This window comes from Macadamia integrifolia, chromosome 1 (assembly GCF_013358625.1).
Source record: "Macadamia integrifolia cultivar HAES 741 chromosome 1, SCU_Mint_v3, whole genome shotgun sequence".
In the NCBI taxonomy this organism is placed as follows: domain Eukaryota; kingdom Viridiplantae; phylum Streptophyta; class Magnoliopsida; order Proteales; family Proteaceae; genus Macadamia; species Macadamia integrifolia.
Window position 1 is genome coordinate 23,374,991 of NC_056557.1, and position 17,881 is coordinate 23,392,871.

The following is a 17,881-nucleotide window of genomic DNA, read 5'->3' on the forward strand; positions in this document are numbered from 1 at the left end:
TTTTCTATCTGAAAATTCAAACTAGTTTCTTCAATCCCCCCGCCAAGAAAAAAAATCCAAAACTCTGTCATCCTGGCTTCAAAGAAGTTATCCAAGAGTGACAAAATAAATATTCTACCAATGTAGGTATTTAATACCCTCAAAATAGGAACTTAAATGTGCAGCATTTGGAAAAAGGAAAACATAAATTCACTCAAACAGGATTTCCCAATCCTTAGCGTTGGTTAAAGGCTGGAACACCAACACACCAATATTGCTCATCGGTAAAGCTGTCTGTCCTTCTATATTTAACTAAACTATACACAAGCTTAGCATTTAGCACCATATGTCATGCAAAAATGCAAAACTAACCACCTATATGAAAGCAATTAACATGGGATAGCTATTAAAGAATGGAATGAAAAAAAAAAAAAATTCACCAGAGTAAATCATTTTAGATAATTATCGTCGGACAACAAGGCATACCTGAACATAACTCCGGTTCAGTTGTTCTAACCAATCAATCTTCACACAAACCTTACCATCATGGAATACATGGCTGCTTCTTTTCAAGATGGCTGCTATTGTGTACCCCAAGGCCATCAGCCCACCAAGAAGGCGCACACTAACTTCAAAAGTTATTCTTGGAGATATGATGAACGGGCTATCTGTGACCCATTCCTGAGATCAAAGAAATTAGGAGATGAAGCTGAAGTTCTTTTCTTTATGGTTAAACATGAAGCTTTATTCCACTAGTCAAAGAAATTCTTTAAAGAAAATTTGAGTATGCAAAGAAAAGATATACTATATCAGCTTTAATATAACTAGAAAATTCTATTTCTTAGAACATTCATCCAGGCCAGAAACAAGCTACAACAAAGTGAAAAAAGAAAAAGTATATGGGTGTAATGCAGGAACATGATGTGAACACTTTGAGATGGCTTGATATTTAGGTCTGAATTTTATAATGTGGAGCAATGTAATAATATGGTATATCATAGTATAATATTTAATCAATAGCAGTCATGTTATGGAACCCAGTGGAAGATATAGCTTTAGGGGTTTTGGGGGTTTTACTGCTTTGGTAAGTCAGTTGGAAGTTACGATACTAGGGTTAGAGAGGAAGAAGATGAAGAGAAGAGAGTAGGGAGAAGAAGGAGAGAAGTTGAGAGAAGAGAGTGATAGAAGGAGCAAAACGTGAGTGAGTTCTTCCCTCATCTCACCTATATTAGATTTCAAATAATACTTTAAGAAATTACATATTCCTCCCTAAGGGAGGTGAAAGAGAAACAAAAAAAAATACATATAAGGACAACTTAACATAAGACAGTTCCTAAAGTACCCCTATTACATACATTCTGACACTCCCCCTCAAGCTGGAGAATAAATGTCATTCATTCCCCGCTTGAAAAGAGGGTATTGAACTGATGAGGAATGAGTCCTTTGGTGAAGATGTCTGCCAATTGATCACCTGTCCTCACAAAGGGTGTGCAGATATTACCGGAATCAATATTCTCTTTGATGAAATGCCGGTCTACTTCAATGTGCTTTGTTCTATCATGTTGCACTGGATTGTGAGCAATAGTTATAAGCTATAGCTGCTTTCTTATCACAGTAAAGTCTCATAGGTCCTTTAGTGTGATACCCCAACCGGCGCAGCCAAGTGAGTTCACAAACTGCATGAGCCATTACTCTATACTCAGCCTCTGCACTGGATCTAGCTACAATCGGCTGTTTCTTGCTTCTCCATGTGACTAAGTTGCCACCCATGAATGTGCAATAACTAGATGTAGATCTCCTATCATAAATGAATCCAACCCAATCAACATCGGAATAGCTTTCTATCCTCAAGTGATTGTTCCTGGCATACAAAAGTCCTTACCCTGGATAGGACTTCAAGTATCTGAGGATATGGTACATAGCATCAAAATGCCCACTCTTTGGTGCATGCATAAACTGGCTCATTACTCCCACTGCATAAGAAATGTTTGGGCGAGTCAGAGACAGATAGATTAGCTTCCCCACTAGCCTTTTGTATTTCCCTGCATCAATAAGGGAAGGGCCATAATCTTCTCCTAGCTTATGATTCTGCTCAATAGGAGAACTTGCCGGTTTACAACCCAACATTCCTATTTCTTTCAACAGATATAGAACAAATTTTGTTTGGCATATATTGATCCCTTCTTAGACCTTGATACTTCAATACCCAAAAAATATTTCAAGTGTTCTAGATCCTTGATCTCAAACTGTTTGGCTAGATAAGAATTCAGTCTAGATATCTTCTCATTGTCATCTCCCGTTACCACAATATTATCAACATACACAATCAATCAATGTTGTGATGATGTCATTACCTCTTTGGGTAAATAATGTGTGGTCTGCTTGATTCTGGGAATATCCATTTTTCAGAATGGCCTGTCTGAACCTCTCAAACCAAGCCTTTGGTGACTGTTTTAGACCATAAAATGCCTTCTTTAGGAGACACAACTTACCACCGGCTGCCGAAAACTTAAAGCCAAGAGGGGGCTGCATATACACTTCCTCCTCTAAATCTCTATGATTCTTCACATCCAACTGATATAAGGGCCTATCTCTGTTTGCTGCCATAAATAAAAGGACTCTTATAGAGTTATGTTTGGTCACAGGAGCTAAGGTCTCCTGATAATCAATTCCATATGCCTGACTGTACCCTTTGGCCACCAATCTTGCCTTGTACCTCTCAATAGCACCACCTGATTGGTACTTAATCGTATAGACCCATCTGCATCCAACTGGGATTTTTCCCTGGGAAGGTCAACTAGTTTCCAGGTATAGTTCTTCTCAAGAGCCATTATTTCCTCTGGTATGACTTGTTTCCAATTAGGGTCTGACATACCCTTAGTAACAATTTTGGGAATGGAAGCAGAAGAAAGAGCAGTTGTAAAAGCAATACTTGTAAGACAGAGAGCACCATAGGAAACAAATTGGGCTATAGGATTAGTACAAACTCTCTTACCCTTTCGAACAGCGATAGGGAGGTCTAACTCAGAAGGAGAAGAAATGTTACCTGACTTAGGAAGATGAAACTTAGGATGTGGATCCAAAGAGGACACCTAGAAGGTCTTTTTTGTCATTTTTGTGTACACAATATCATGTGCCTTCTTTGTACAAGGCCCACCAGTATCAACAATATCCACAGCGTCAACATCATCGACCTCTTTATGTTTCCCAATATCAAAAGAGAAAGGAGTAAGAGGCAAAGGAATAAGAAATGGAATAGCATCAGTAGCCTTTTCACTTGCTCTCCCCCTAAAGAGGATGCTGATAATGAGTCGTTGATGCAGACAACCATGCTGGCCTACATTATAGAAGGAGGAAGAGAACCAGCCAGCCCAACCAGACTTTAGGCTGATCGAGCTAGCCAGCCATGGGCCCAATTTTTGTCCTATGCTGGTCCATCCCTGCAGGCTATCGAACCAGCATAGATGCCACATATTATGTTAGTGTAGAAGTTCTCCGTTTAGACGATCCTTCAAAGTTCCCACCAGCTTGCAGCTGCTGTCGAGAAGCTTCCGTATTGTGACATGGAAGCTAGGTTTTGTCTTTTGTGTGTATGACCAGTCAAACTACAAGTTGGCAAAGTAAAGTTAGTCTTCTAGAATTCCCTAGTATAATCTCTTATGTTTTCTTAGAGTACAAGTTAGTTTAAGTTCCTAGAGACCTTAGTTTCTAATTTCATATTAGTTAACTTTTTGGTTTGTTTCTAATTTGTAAGGTTGTGCCTACTAGCCTATTTAAAAGAGACCACCGTAACACTTCTACAATTAATGAAAGCTTGATGAATTGCAGCCATTGTCGCTCCAAAACTCCTGGGATAGAATGTCCAAAAACATCTATTATCCCACCCACATCTATCCCAACTCCATCCTTTGTTTCTTCTTCCTTACTTCTTTGTTTCTAACTTGTGAGAGAGAGAATTGTGTGTGTTTTGATCATTGATTGAAGACCCAACAGCCTTCCATTGACTGTGATCGAAGACCAGCAAGAAGACCAAGATCGACCATAGCTTGTCAGGGGTTTTGGGAAGATCGACCTTGACCAGATCTCCCTAATCTGCAGTCAGATCTGAAGGTCCTTTTGAGAATTTGTTCTATACCCCCTAAGAGAGGCACTCAACCAGGAGTACAAGGCCTTTGGAGACCTGGTTTGTGTGCTGCAGAATTTCTCCCATCCAATCTCTTAACCCCTACTTTCAGACAGTGTTGCTGCCTTATGTGTTGCAGCCTTCCTACAGTCCATCCGCAGGCTTTATTGGAGGGTTAATTTGACCAAATCTAGGTCTACTATTGATCCGGTGTGGAAGTTCTCAACCCCTTTTATATTGTGACTTCTATTATATCCCCAATCCAACCCATGTGTAGATAACGTTCTCAACCCCTTTAATTTGGGAGTGTAAAACCTATTGGGGTTGTTTACCTGGGTAAACCACCTTACATTATTCGTTCCATGGAGGAGGGTGCTATTTTGATGTTCAGGGTTCTCAAAATTCTACTGGTAACTTGCGGGAGGTTGAAGGAAACCACAAATCGTGGTCTCTTTTACCATTTTCGTGCCTTTATTTTATCATTAAACTTGTTTTTCCTTGGTTGCAGTTTGTGATGCACTTGGCTCTTCTTTATTTGTTTTTTGCCCAATCGTATTTAACCTTTCATTGTGCCATCATTACTTAAATTCTTTAGTTTCCATATTTATCCCTCAGCTTCACTCTAATCAACTCATGTCCCAACTTTAATTTTGCTTCAAAGTTTACCCTTTGGCTAGGATTGTGCTTGCATGTGGATTTCAACTAAATTACAGTCATGTCATTCCTGCTCTTTTATCTACCCAAGGGCCCCTTGAACATTCTGGTTATTTACCAAACTACCATTTCCTTTTTAATACTAGAAGTCTTATTTATTGGGTGGCCCATTAGCGATCTGAGACGGGTTTTGGAACCCCTGATTGGATTATTTGGTACATTTGCTTATGTGCTCCCATAAGTGTAGCCAAAAATTACAGAATTGTCATAGGTCTAGTATATTTGCAATTTTATTGCTTTGGTGGGTCCTAAATCACATCAGTTTGGATGTGCAATTTTTTCAAATTGGTACTTGCATGTGATGGTTATTATTGCTATTATTGGAGATTAGTTGCTTAGATTTATTTAAATCTGGCCTATCTGGTATTTTAATGGCTACCATGAGGGGGAGATAACTGGTCAACTCAGGTCATCAGTTGAAGATTATTTTATTTAGTCGTATCATCTGCTGTTGTCCTCAGCGACAATTTTATCTATGAAGATGGTATTCAACAAAAATGCAATTCATCTGGTCCACAACAACCTTATGCTGAGTGGTTCACAGCAACCTTATGTTGAGTGGTTCCAAACAACCTGATGTTTGTTACTTGGTCCAAAGTAACCTATACTGCACCTTCTTTTTTTTGGGCGAATAGAGACTGCACTTTTACCAGTGGTTCACAGTGACCTATGCTGTAACTTTTATCTGTAACCCCTATTTGGGGCTCATAGGTGCATCAGTTTTTGCACTTTTATTTGTCTTCTTTGAGAAGCTTACTACCTACCTTCCTTGAGAAGAGCTTATGATGTAGCCATTGGATGCTGCACTTTTATCTTTCTTTATGAAGATTACTACCTACTACCGGTTTTCTTTGAGAAGTGTTTTCTATGTTGTTGTTGCTGATATGATGCTTTGGATTGTCGGTAATTGTACTCTACCACATTTTTTGTTCGTTGTTGATGGTTATGTTTGGTTTATTTGACAGGAAGGTTTTTTATCTATTGATGTTGCTGATGAGGATGGTGTTACTTTTAATATCTATTCTTGTTGTTCAAGTTGGAGCCTTTTGATTTCTATATAATCCAGCTTGAGGGGGAATGTAAAGATATGTGTCACAACTAATGATGAGGCGGTTTGTCCCTATAGTGATTAGTTGTTATCTTTATCTTTAGTTTTTATTATTTCCTAGCTAGACTAGACTTAGGCCACTTGGACTTCTATACCTTCTCTTCTTCTCCCTCAATCTCTTTCTCTCCTCTTCACTCTCTCTCACTTGCAGGTACTGGTTCCAGGTTCTGGGTTTGTCACAATATCCATGTTCAGTTTCTGCCATACACCCTCAGTTTCTCGTTCACTGTGATTCTATTTTTTGTAGGCTTACTAGTGTTTGCTTTGTTTCAGCCTAGTTTACCACATCAGAATTCTGACTATCAATTGCATTGGATTTCCAAGAAGCCATAGGTGGATTCCTAAGGAAACCTATCTTTTATTCCATCTTTCTCTATTTAATTTAATTTTCTCTCGCTATCTGACATGATTGAGAAATCTTTCAAACCTAATTATACTCAACTCACTATTCTTGCAATCTTGTCATTTCTAAACCCTTCTTGATCTACTTTGAGATTTTCTTCCAGTGTTTTGCAGGTGACCACTATACATCCAGGTACACCACCAAGTCAGAATTCTAAAATTTTTCTCCAAACCTATTAGCTATTTAGGATTACTCCATTTTTGTTTCTCGCACTGATATTTAAATTAAAAGTGTGCATTGTTGAAAGTACATGGTACCTCTTACAGTACAGTTTTGATGCAAGGATAGTTACCATAGCATCATTAGCAATCCAGATCCAGCAAACCTAAATAGATGACCAAATATCCAGCAATATTGTCATCAAATGTGTAGCAAACAGTTAAATAAACCGGACTACAAATATCATCACAGAACATCAGCATCCAAATATTTACCATATAATATCTTTTCTGACTTACACAGAATGCTCACATAATTTTTAATTTTTTTTATTATTTCTAAAGAGGGATGAACAATCGTGTTCAAACTTAAACTTTGTTTTGACAAAGCAACACAAGTTCATGATGGACAGACCTCAAACATAAGATTGTACTTGCCATCCCTGTTCCGCATTCTCAGATATGATTGGCATGCTTCTGGATCTTCACCTGGTGGCAAAAGATATATATCATAGGTCTCCTCCATGGTTTCTTTATGTTCTTCGGAAATAATGGCCTTGATCTGATCCAGAGTCGGAGTCCTTGGTGACTACAATAATAGAAAGCAGTCAGTGCTAGATGAAGACAGTAATGGAACAAATCAGTACAGCAATTTTAGCATGTGAGACTGAAGAGAAGCTAATGGAAAAATAACTATTAATATAATGGAACTAACCTTTAAAATATATGTCGGGTTTTGGAATCCTGTGAACGGATTGAACTTGTTGATAATTTTTATATGTGCCGTTTGGAGATCTGGCTCAATAAAAGCCTTGTACATTGGATATACCTGCATAGAATATTTTGGTTGAGAACCATAGGAAAGAAGCTTTAGATGCCTAATCAAGAATAGCTTTGGCAAGCTGGAAGAAAAGCAAAAACAAAAAATTATTTTCTAAAGAAAAATATCTAACATGGGATAAGTGAAAGAACCGTTTCAGAGATTTGATGAATTATTTCTTCTGGTTCTTGGCCAGCACGTTGTATATCTCGCAAGACCCGTTTCACTAGGTCAAAGTGCACTCCACCCGTGACAGATACTCGAAGATCTAGAATAGGCCGCAGTTTTTCACTCAAAGCATATATTCCTTCAATAATCACAATGTGAGAGCTTGGGACTTCAACTGTTCTGCAGGCATGAGTAAAATATAAATAAGAACCAGCTGATAAATGGGTCTAGGGGCCAAGATAAATTTATCAAGTCCATTGTTTAAAAGTAATGGCTGAAAGAAAAACTAGGATGGACTTGTGAGTAAAGCTGAAAAAAGAACATGATTGATGTACGAAAATCATAAACCTATTCCTGGAGGAATGCTATGCCAAAAAGGAAAGGTAGTTATATGAACTCACGTATAGACAATTACACAGACATACATGTGCTCATGCAATAGGCATTGAACTATCAAGGAAAAAAGAATCATAAAGGAAGAACAATCTGAGAAAATACACAAAATCCTTGGATAGATTGACCAGTGTAAGAAGGACTTATGTGCTCCTAGTTCAAGTAATATTTGAATAATCAAAAATAACAAGAAATCCAACCTGTATCCTATGCGGCTGCTAGACTTGAAATCATATATTGGCACCTGAACAGCCTTTCCTTCTTTTAGATCATGGATGTTCTCAAGCAATGTATCATAGTCCGTAAGGCGTGGGTCTGTTGCATAAAATGTAAACATGAGAATTGTGTGGTGTTATGCTCCCACCTTTCATCATTAACCTGCCTTAAAAAATAATTTGAGTTTCCTAGAGAAAAAACAAAATAAAAAAGAAAACCAAACTTTAGGATTTCATCTTTAGGATTAACATACAAGCATTGCATAACAACAGCACCAAATGAAGGTACACAAACAAGGTTACTTTTCGCAATTTTACAATCTATAAGATCTCCTACATGGTAGTCTACAAGATACTGGTAGATTCGTACAGCCTTAGAAGATTATAAACCCAAACTTTGCAATTTAAAAAATCGACACATTTGCAAGGCACTAGAGAAGGATATCCACATATAATTACTATTGTTTAGCATATTATATGCTCAGAGAAGAAAGAAAACGCATCCATTTGTAACAGCCAGAAAGGAATGACAGCAAATATGGCGGCCAGAATGCATCAGAGCACAAATACGCAGGTAGACATCATAGAGAGGGTAGAGCAAAATATAATAAATGTTTTCAACATCTAAGCCATATCCAGTTGTTTGGGACAAGGCCACTAACCCCAATCTGTTCTTTCCCTCTTGTCTAGAAATAGTTCTGTCAGAACATCAGTCCCCAAATCATTTCTTGTTACCTTAATTGATGTCCTTGTGGGCCTCCCCCTAGTCCTTTTACCAAAATATAGCAGATAAAGCTAATGATCTTTACAGTCCCTTGTTTATATAAGAAAGTGTGCATTTTAATGAGAAAATGTAGATCAGTGACTCTTAGCTTGAGCGTCCCATACCAATCAGAAACCTTTCCAAATGAAAGGTTTGTTAATCAAGGATGGCCACTAAGAGGGGGAATCAGTGGAGTCCCAAAAACCTTTTCCTCAATAGGTTCGCTCTCCAGGTCACCTTTTGATGCCATTGACACTTGATATACAGTCAGCAAAACTGTCCTGCTGATGTACAGTCACTTAGCACTGTTGTCCTGCAACTCTTCACAACCACGAACCCACTGACACTATTGCAATTTGCAAGCCTTCACTGTTCACACACACTCATTCACAGTCTGGCAATCCACAAGCAAACATACACACAGTCATCACACACACCTAGCCTCTCAACCACAGACAGGCATACAATTTTGTGGCAAGTTTTACCCGGTGTGCTTACCTATCCTGCAGACAAAACATTCCATATGCAATATACAAGTACAATCCACAGAGGCACATCCACAACACAACATATAACATGGTTTGCAAGTTGCCTACCTCCACAGAGCAATGCCACTACAGCTTCGTATTTTCTCAATACTCTACTATAGCTGAGCCCACAACTGGGTGATGCAGATCCTGGATTCTAGAACCCTATTTGGATCGCTTATGGGCCCTTTAAATTAAAATCCAATTACAAAGACGGGTGGCAATTCTGTAAATTCTGAATTAACAAGTGAAGGGGATCAAACAGTGAGAGAAATTAGAAGTAGAGGACCCTTTCGATAACTAATAAAAAGATTAGGGAATAATGATAGAGACTAAAGAGTTTGAGAGGCACATCCACAACACAACATATAACATGGTTTGCAAGTTGCCTACCTCCACAGAGCAATGCCACTACAGCTTCGTATTTTCTCAATACTCTACTATAGCTGCGCCCACAACTGGGTGATGCAGATCCTGGGTTCTAGAACCCTATTTGGATCGCTTATGGGCCCTTTAAACAATTAAAATCCAATTACAAAGAAGGGTGGAAATTCTGTAAATTCTGAATTAACAAGTGAAGGGGATCAAACAATGAGAGAAATTAGAAGTGGAGGACTCTTTCGATAACTAATAAAAAGATTAGGGAATAATGATAGAGACTAAAGAGTTTGAGAGCTTAATCATAAAGAACCAAATTTTTAGATACTTAATGGCAAACAAAGAATAAGCTGTCTTCTTCTTTCTCATGACAGAACACTGAACCAGCAGAGACCTAGGCTGGTTTCGATTGAGAGAACTCACCCAACTCACTTTTGTTCATCCTGAAATTTCAGACGAAGGTAGGAAAATCGATGGTCTCTCGTCTCTGACTGATGGACATCTCACATCATGAACCAAAGAAGTGTTGGAGTTTATGAAATAGGGGTACTTTAGGAACTATCTTTATATTAAGTTGTCCTAAATTGTATTTTTCTTTTTTTACCTTTTACCTCCCTAGGGGGGATTATGTAATTTCCCTCAGATATTATCTTGAACCTAATATAGGTGAGAAGAGCCAATAGCTCACTCACAATTTGCACTCTTCACTCTCTTTCACCTCTCAACTTCTCTCCTTCTTCTTCCTTCTGCTCTTCCCTACTTCGCCCTCATCCCTAAACTCAAATCTCTTTGATTTCCAACAAGGTATCAGAGTTGTGGGTTTGAGAGTCGATCAAGGATCTTGAAACCTAGGCTCTCTAGCTTTTGGAACCCAACAATAATAGAGGGTTTCAGAGCAGGGAATACTTTGCACATGCCATAGTGATGACTCAATACACTCTATAGAAGCTACTGCTGGTGAAGATTGAAGCTATTCATGCTCCATATATGAAGAAATCAACCTGATCCTCAGTCCTGTGAACAGTAACCAGATTTCTGAAACAGCCTTATTCTTCCCCATCAGGTCTTTGTTGGAGCTGGGACTGGTCCATTGGAGTCGCCCTATGCCCCCTTTTAAGCCCCTAAAAGCTTGATTGAAAAGGAGGGAAGCCCAAGGTCTCTAACTCCTTTTTTCTGCTGCTCCTACAGTAACTCCATGAACAATACCCAGATCTGGACCTTTCTTTCTTGTTCCTTCCTAGACTGAGGACAGTTGGAGTTGGAATCAAGTTCTTTGGAGTCGCCCAAGGGTCCTCTTTGACCCCCCCATACCTTGGTTCGTGATTTGGTGTGGTGTTGGAACACAACCACAATCTCTCCTTGCTGCCAGGTATTGGTTTTTTCAGTCTCCGTTAGTTGTTTGGTTTATAATGGCTAGCACTATGTGATGTGGTTGCTTATGATGAACGTACTTGACTGTAATTTTATTTACACTATTGGGAAGAAGATTCATGGTTAGGAGTGAGATTTATTGATGTTCCATCAAGATTTCATGGTTTACTAGCTTGTTGGATTTTCTTTTCTTTTTTTGTCCTAAGAAGACGATATTTGGGACTTGTGTTTCCCCCTTGGCTTGGATCTCCATTGGTGTTGTTTTAGGAGTATCCTTACATCATGTCTAATCTCACGAAACCTACGGAAGCTACATCGGCTGGCTCGAATAGTACCAACCCCAGTTCGATTGTCTTTGATAATCCCAATACTCAAATTTCTCTTGTGAAGTTGGGTAGTACTAACTATTTGGACTTGTCACATTCTGTGAAGCTATCCCTACGGAGTGAAGGGAAGCTAGGGTATATTACTGGGACTATCAAGGCTCCCGTTGTCGCAGATGCTGGTTATTAGAAATGGGAAACTGCGAACGCTACTCTTACGACTAGGCTGCTTTTCTCCATGATGCATGAGATAGGCAGGAGATTTATTAGGAAGGAAACTACTAAGGATATTTGGGATAGTATCTCTAAGAACTATGACATGGTAGGTGACTCTATGAAGGTCTACCAGCACCTTCAGCAGGTCCTCTCCATGAAGCAGGGAACAAGTCTATTTCTGACGACTATACTACTGTTATTGGACTCTGGGAGGAGTATGATCATTACAAAGACCTTCAGTTGTCAAATCCTAATGATGGAGCCAATATCTATAGATCTCTTGAAAAGGAGCATGTTCTGATTCTACTAGGTGGGTTGAACTCAGACTATGAGCCAATTAGGATACAGATTTTGGGTCGTCACCTCTACCATCCCTTGATGAGGTGGGTAGCTACCTCCTGAGTGAGGAGACCAGGAGAGGTGCAATGGATTCTAAATGTTCACTTAAGCACTTTGCTCTTGCTTCCACTACCTATAGAGAATGGCGTGGAGGTGGCCAGTGGAGATGACAGAGATAGACCCCGGCAATGTGATCATTGTGGGAAACCTGGGTACACACGAGAAAGGTGTTGCGTTCTTCATGGTCATCCTCTTAGTACACATGGTTGCAATAGAGGAGGGGTACAACCCATACTACTATGACAGAGACTAATACTAGAGGCCCCTCACAGGCAGATACAGTTCCTTCAGGGAAGATATTGCAGTGGTTTGCCAGTTCATGTCTCAACTTGATAGTCCATCTACCTCATAGGATACCTTAGCTTCCGCTATGCATGTCACCACCTCTGCACCTTCCACAACTCTGTCGCTGGTCATTGACTCAAGTGCCACTGGCCACATGACTGGTACGTCCCATTATTATGATTCTTACTCCATTTGTTCTAGTAAGGATAAGGTTTGGGTGGCTGATGGTACCCTCTCCTTAGTTTCTAGTAATGGCAGTATTCTCATTACCTCTTCTATTTCACTTAATTCTATTCTTATGTTCCTAGCCTTACCTTAAACCTTTTATCTATGAGCTCTTTGACTAAATCCTTAAATTGTTGTCACTTTTTTCCCTTCACTGTCTTTTTCAGGATTTGGTGATGAAAAGGATTATTGGTAGTGGGTGTGAGGAGAGCGGACTCTACCGCCTTTAGCCACAATTATCTTTTTTTACTACATCACAGTCCTATTAATGTAGACTAGGATAGGGGTCTAACCAAGTCTCAACCGCACGAACTTTTAATCAAAGAACAACCAATAATGGCCAATCGATTACAGACCTATCATGAATCTGTGAATAGAACCAATAATAGATGATAGGGCATAAACAAGGACTATAAGAGGCTTAAATCCAGCTAATAATATGATCCAACACCCAAAGAAAAAAACAGAAATCAAGGCAGGTGTATTGATTTCAAACCTCGGCAGAACAGGTCAACAGAAGACAGAATTGGGAAGATTTCTATATCTCCCAATTGGCTGATCAAAATTGGACCAGGTTTGGATTGAAGGCAGTACCAGGTGGGAGGGAGGTTCGATCCAATTTCCAGCCAATTCTAATGGCTGAAACTATTTCAGGTAGCCAAAAACTAAAATAGAAACTTCTGAAATTTCTGGGCAGAACTGAAAGGAAATTGAATTTAATACCTGTAGGAACTTGAGCAGATCAGTAATACTTTGTGTAGTTGAGAGAAGAAGAAGAAAAAGAACCTCTTGGGCTTCACACCACAGAGAGTCAATTGGATCAAACATAAGACAATTCTTCATGAAGAAGACAATAGCAACAACCATTAATTTTTTTATCAAAATCATCTCGCTTTGGGAGCCTCCTCCTCTTTATTTATAATGTTGATGTGGAGAGGGAATTACAAAATAGAAGGTTCCTCAAAAAGGAAACCAAATATTCTCCTAATACAATAGTTACTAAAAACTGAAATTATAAACTAGTTGAAAAAGGAAATTAACTACTAATTACTTGACTCAACTAATAACTTGACTCCTAAGGAAACAAATATAACTTAAATCAAACCCAACTAAAAAGGAAACTAATGAAAAAGGAAACTAACTAATAATCCCGTACTCAATCTTAGAGCCCCTCTTTTAGACCCCATAAAAATGGCCTAATACACTTCAAACCATATGGACTGAAGGCCTAACACATATATAACCCAACCCTAAGCTTATTCCTAATAAAACAAACCTATTTTGGTTATTAATTTGTATCAACTCTCCCCATCTTGAAAAAAATTCGTCCTCGAATTTTGCAATGATGATGTGGGAACATGTGAATAGCAGCCGTAACCATTTCCAAACAGAATTCAGGTGATGTAGATACACACCCATGGAGTGATCCATACCCATCTGGGTATCCAATGAGAGATGAACCGGATCCATATCAAGTTTTGGCCAGTAGGATATTTTAGGATCTTATTTCTATCTTCATGCAATCTTTTATTTTTAGTAACTTAGGTAGGAGATAGCTACTAGGATTTAGTTTCCAATTAATTTGAGTTTCCAATTTAGAGTAGGTTTCCTTTTAATGTTGGTTTTCTTTTACTATTTAAATGTATTTAATGCTCAATTAAAGAACAGAGATTGAAGAAAATATGAATTGAGTATTTGTGAAGCTTGCAGGTGTGTGAGTGATTCTCCTTCCCCTCCCCCCTTTCTTAGTGTGATTTCTCCCTCTCCCCTGCAACTCTGAGACCCATCTTAGGGAATTCTTCCCTATCCTTACCGGCCCTCCATCAATTGATATCAGAGCGAAGATCCCATTCCCCTTCTTCCTCCCATCTTTCTTCTTCCTTTCCCCATTCTCTGTTTTGGTCCTACCGTGACTGAGAACAGCAAGAAAAAAAAAAGCCTACTGAAACTCCAACCCTAATCCCTCCCTTTTCTCCTCCCTTCGATTCCCAACCAGAAAAATCCCAGTGCCTCCTCTTTCTTTTTCCACCAGCAGCAAGTGAAAAAAAAAAGGGAAGTCGATGAAGAACAAAATCAGTGATAGTAAGCAGAATCCAAAAAAAAAAAAACAGAAGCGCAGAAGACAAAAGAATGAGAAGGGAAGACGAGAAGAGAGAGAGAGAGGCAGAATCATACCTGGTTTTTTTTGTTGTTCGAAGTCCTCCCTGCTCATCGAATTCTCCGGTCGCAATTCCTCTCAAGTCGACCCCCAGGAACTCCATCACAGTCACACCTCTTCCAAGTTCCACTGCCACCCTACTGAGAAGCCATCGCCGGAGAAACTGTTGGTTCCATCGCAAGAACTCTCTGCTTATTGGTAATCCCAAACCCCCCCCCCCCAAATAACCCTTTTCTCCCTTACTCTCTTTAAATTGTGGGATTTCCCCACTTTGCCCCTCTGTTTCTCTTTAATTCTTTTATCCCCATATTATTCTTACTTCCAGTTATATCCCTACCCCACCTTTTTATTACCTCTCCACCCTCTTTTCTTGCCTTTCCAAGTATACACCTATCCCCCTCATACGTTATGTCCTCTTCTTTTTATGTTTCAAGTTGAACTTCTACAAAAAAAAAAAAAAAAGAGTTGAACCTCAATATTTACAGTTCTTCCATCATCTCCTCAACTTCTATTTATTTACCATTCTGCCTTCACTCGTTTCTTAAAGTATCCATCCATAGTGATTCCAACAACTTAGGCAATGGATCTAGATATTTTATTGGATATCCGTCAACAAATGCAATTGATGCGAGAGAAACTCGATGAGGCTCAATGACTTTGCACGGATTTCAAATCCCTAGCACACTCTACCTTCAACCATGTGAACTCAGCAGTTGAACGACAGGTAGACGAACCAGAAGATGAATCACTAGTGGTAGAAGATGAGAAGGCACTGTTGGAAGTTGAAGAACAACTTGTGGAAAAATTTAAGTCAGTTGATCTCTTCAGTAAACCGATCAATTTTATTTTTCCGAGTCACTTCACCAATGAACTTCGCGTCGTGGATTTCATATCATTCGATCTTGGTTTCGATGGTGACTTCATACAGGCAAGGATGGATGCTAAGCGATTGGTGATGATTCTCCCGTTCTACAAAACTCGTGGACGAGTTTTTCTCAACATCAAGGGAATTGATGTAGATACGCACCCATAGAGCGATCCATACCCATATGGCTATCCAATGAGAGATGAACCGGATCCATATCGAGTTTTGGGCCTTTTGGCTAGTAGGATATTTTGGGATCTTATTTCTATCTTCATGCAATCTTTTATTTTTGGTAACTTCGGTAGGAGATAGCTACTAGGATTTAGTTTCCAATTAATTTGAGTTTCTAATTTAGAGTAGGTTTCCTTTTAATGTTGGTTTTCTTTTACTATTTAAATGCATGTAATGTTCAATTAGAGAATAGAGAATGAAGAAAATATGAATTAAGTATTTGTGAAGCCTGCGGGCGTGTGAGTGATTCTCCTTCCCCTCCCCCCTTTCTTAGTGCGATTTCTCCCTCTCCCCTGCAACTCTCAGACCCCCCCCTCAAGGATTTCTTTCCTACCCCTATCGGCCCTCCATCATCAGTTTGCTTGCAGACTTTTGGAAGGTAGTTTTCAAGGCTTGGAGCTTTCTCTTTAAAGAACCCAGATGGCATAACAAACTCTGTATGCTCAACCTCTGAATCGATACCAACTGTGAATGTTATATGCATAGTCATCAACGTTGGTAACCTTTTCATCAATGATTGGAGGAACAAGCTCTTCATTTTCATCATGAATCTCAAAGACTTGTTGTGTAGTGATCTCACCCAATACCTCATCGTCCACTGCTTCAATATTGTCTACTCTGATCTCTTTAAAATAGAACTCTTCAGTGAAATCTTCTAACTCTTGACCTTCAGTCTTTGAAGCTTTAAGAACTATCTCTTGAATGTGAACCTTGATTTTAAGTTCTTTTGGTTTGAATAGAGGTATCTTCACTTCACCCATGGTTTTAAGTATCGGTGCGTATCGTGCCATATCGGCCAATACGTATCGGTATCAGTAGGCATCGGCACGATACATACCAATACGCTACAGGGAATTTTGGGCCCTCTTTTGTGTATCAGTGTATCGGTAGTACCGTATCGTGCCGTACTGATACGCACGATACTCTATGATACGAACTTTTGAAAACATGAAAATTCCCGTGAGTATCGATACGTATCAACTATATCGTATAGTATCGACTGTATCATACAGTAGCAAACCGATACGTACCGATACGGTACAATACGGCTACTTAAGTGTGAATGTGTCTTTTGTTGTTTGAAACAAACACTTCAAACTCTCACCAACAGTTTTCTATATTTCTCTTCTTTCTTCCCCTTTGATTCACACACCTTTTTGGAGACTCAAATGGTAGATTGAAAGAAACATTGTGGAAGTGGATGGTTCAAAGAAGGAGAAAAACATAGTCCAAAAAGAACCTTGAACTTGAAAGTTGAAAGTCTTGAATAGTAAGTTCTTGAATCTTGACTCACTTTTTTCAACTTTAACCTTAGATTTTCAAGTTTTTTTTACAAATCTAAGGTTCATCATACTTAGACTCACATTTTGTGCATCATTATTACATGAAATCATTGGATTTATAAGGATTTACACACTTTTTTCAAGAGAAAATAAGGGTTTCAATTTTTTTCAAATTTCTTATATCTACTCATGCTCAATGGTTAAAAATGTTTAGATTTTTTATATGTTATGTAAAAACAAGTGTTCTACAACTTCCATGGAAAATTTTGATTTTTCTCAAAAAAATATATTTTCTTAATTTGTTTTATTCCGAAATCAATTAAAAAAAAAAATTTTTTTAGAAAATTTAGTTCATTCAACTCTTAAAAATAATGTCATAACTTATAATTACTAAATACATGATTTCAAATGAAACCCACATTTTTTACCCAAAAAAGTGAGGGTTTCAAATTTTTTTTTTTTATTTCTTAGATCTACTCAAATATATTGGTCCACACTTTGTTGATTTTTTATATGTTCTTTAAAAACATTTAATCTACAACTTCTATAAAAAAAAATTAATTTTTCTAAATAGTTTGTATTTTTTATTTTTTTATTTCAAAAATTAATTAAAAAATAAGAAAAATACTAAAAAAATACAAATTTTTTTAATAAAATTCAGTTCATTTTAGTTTAAAAAAAAAAAAACAATGGATAGCAGAATAGCTAAGAAGAAGTCAATCTGTAGGACCTAAGCGTGGTGGCTCGCTGATTTATGAACAAGGTTATGGCTTTAG

General features: G+C 38.4%; 1 protein-coding gene across 2 annotated transcripts in view; it reads right to left on the reverse strand.

The window, feature by feature from the left end:
* LOC122081862 (inorganic pyrophosphatase TTM2-like) overlaps positions 1-17,881 on the reverse strand; it is a 30,500-nt gene that overhangs the window by 3,821 nt on the left and 8,798 nt on the right. For both annotated transcript variants that reach the window (XM_042649220.1, XM_042649228.1), the window contains exons 3-7: positions 8,067-8,181; positions 7,458-7,653; positions 7,201-7,314; positions 6,901-7,074; positions 466-660 (exon numbers count right to left, since the gene is read on the reverse strand). In XM_042649220.1, coding sequence (XP_042505154.1) covers positions 466-660; positions 6,901-7,074; positions 7,201-7,314; positions 7,458-7,653; positions 8,067-8,181 — 794 coding nt within the window. The remainder of the gene's footprint in view (positions 1-465; positions 661-6,900; positions 7,075-7,200; positions 7,315-7,457; positions 7,654-8,066; positions 8,182-17,881) is intronic.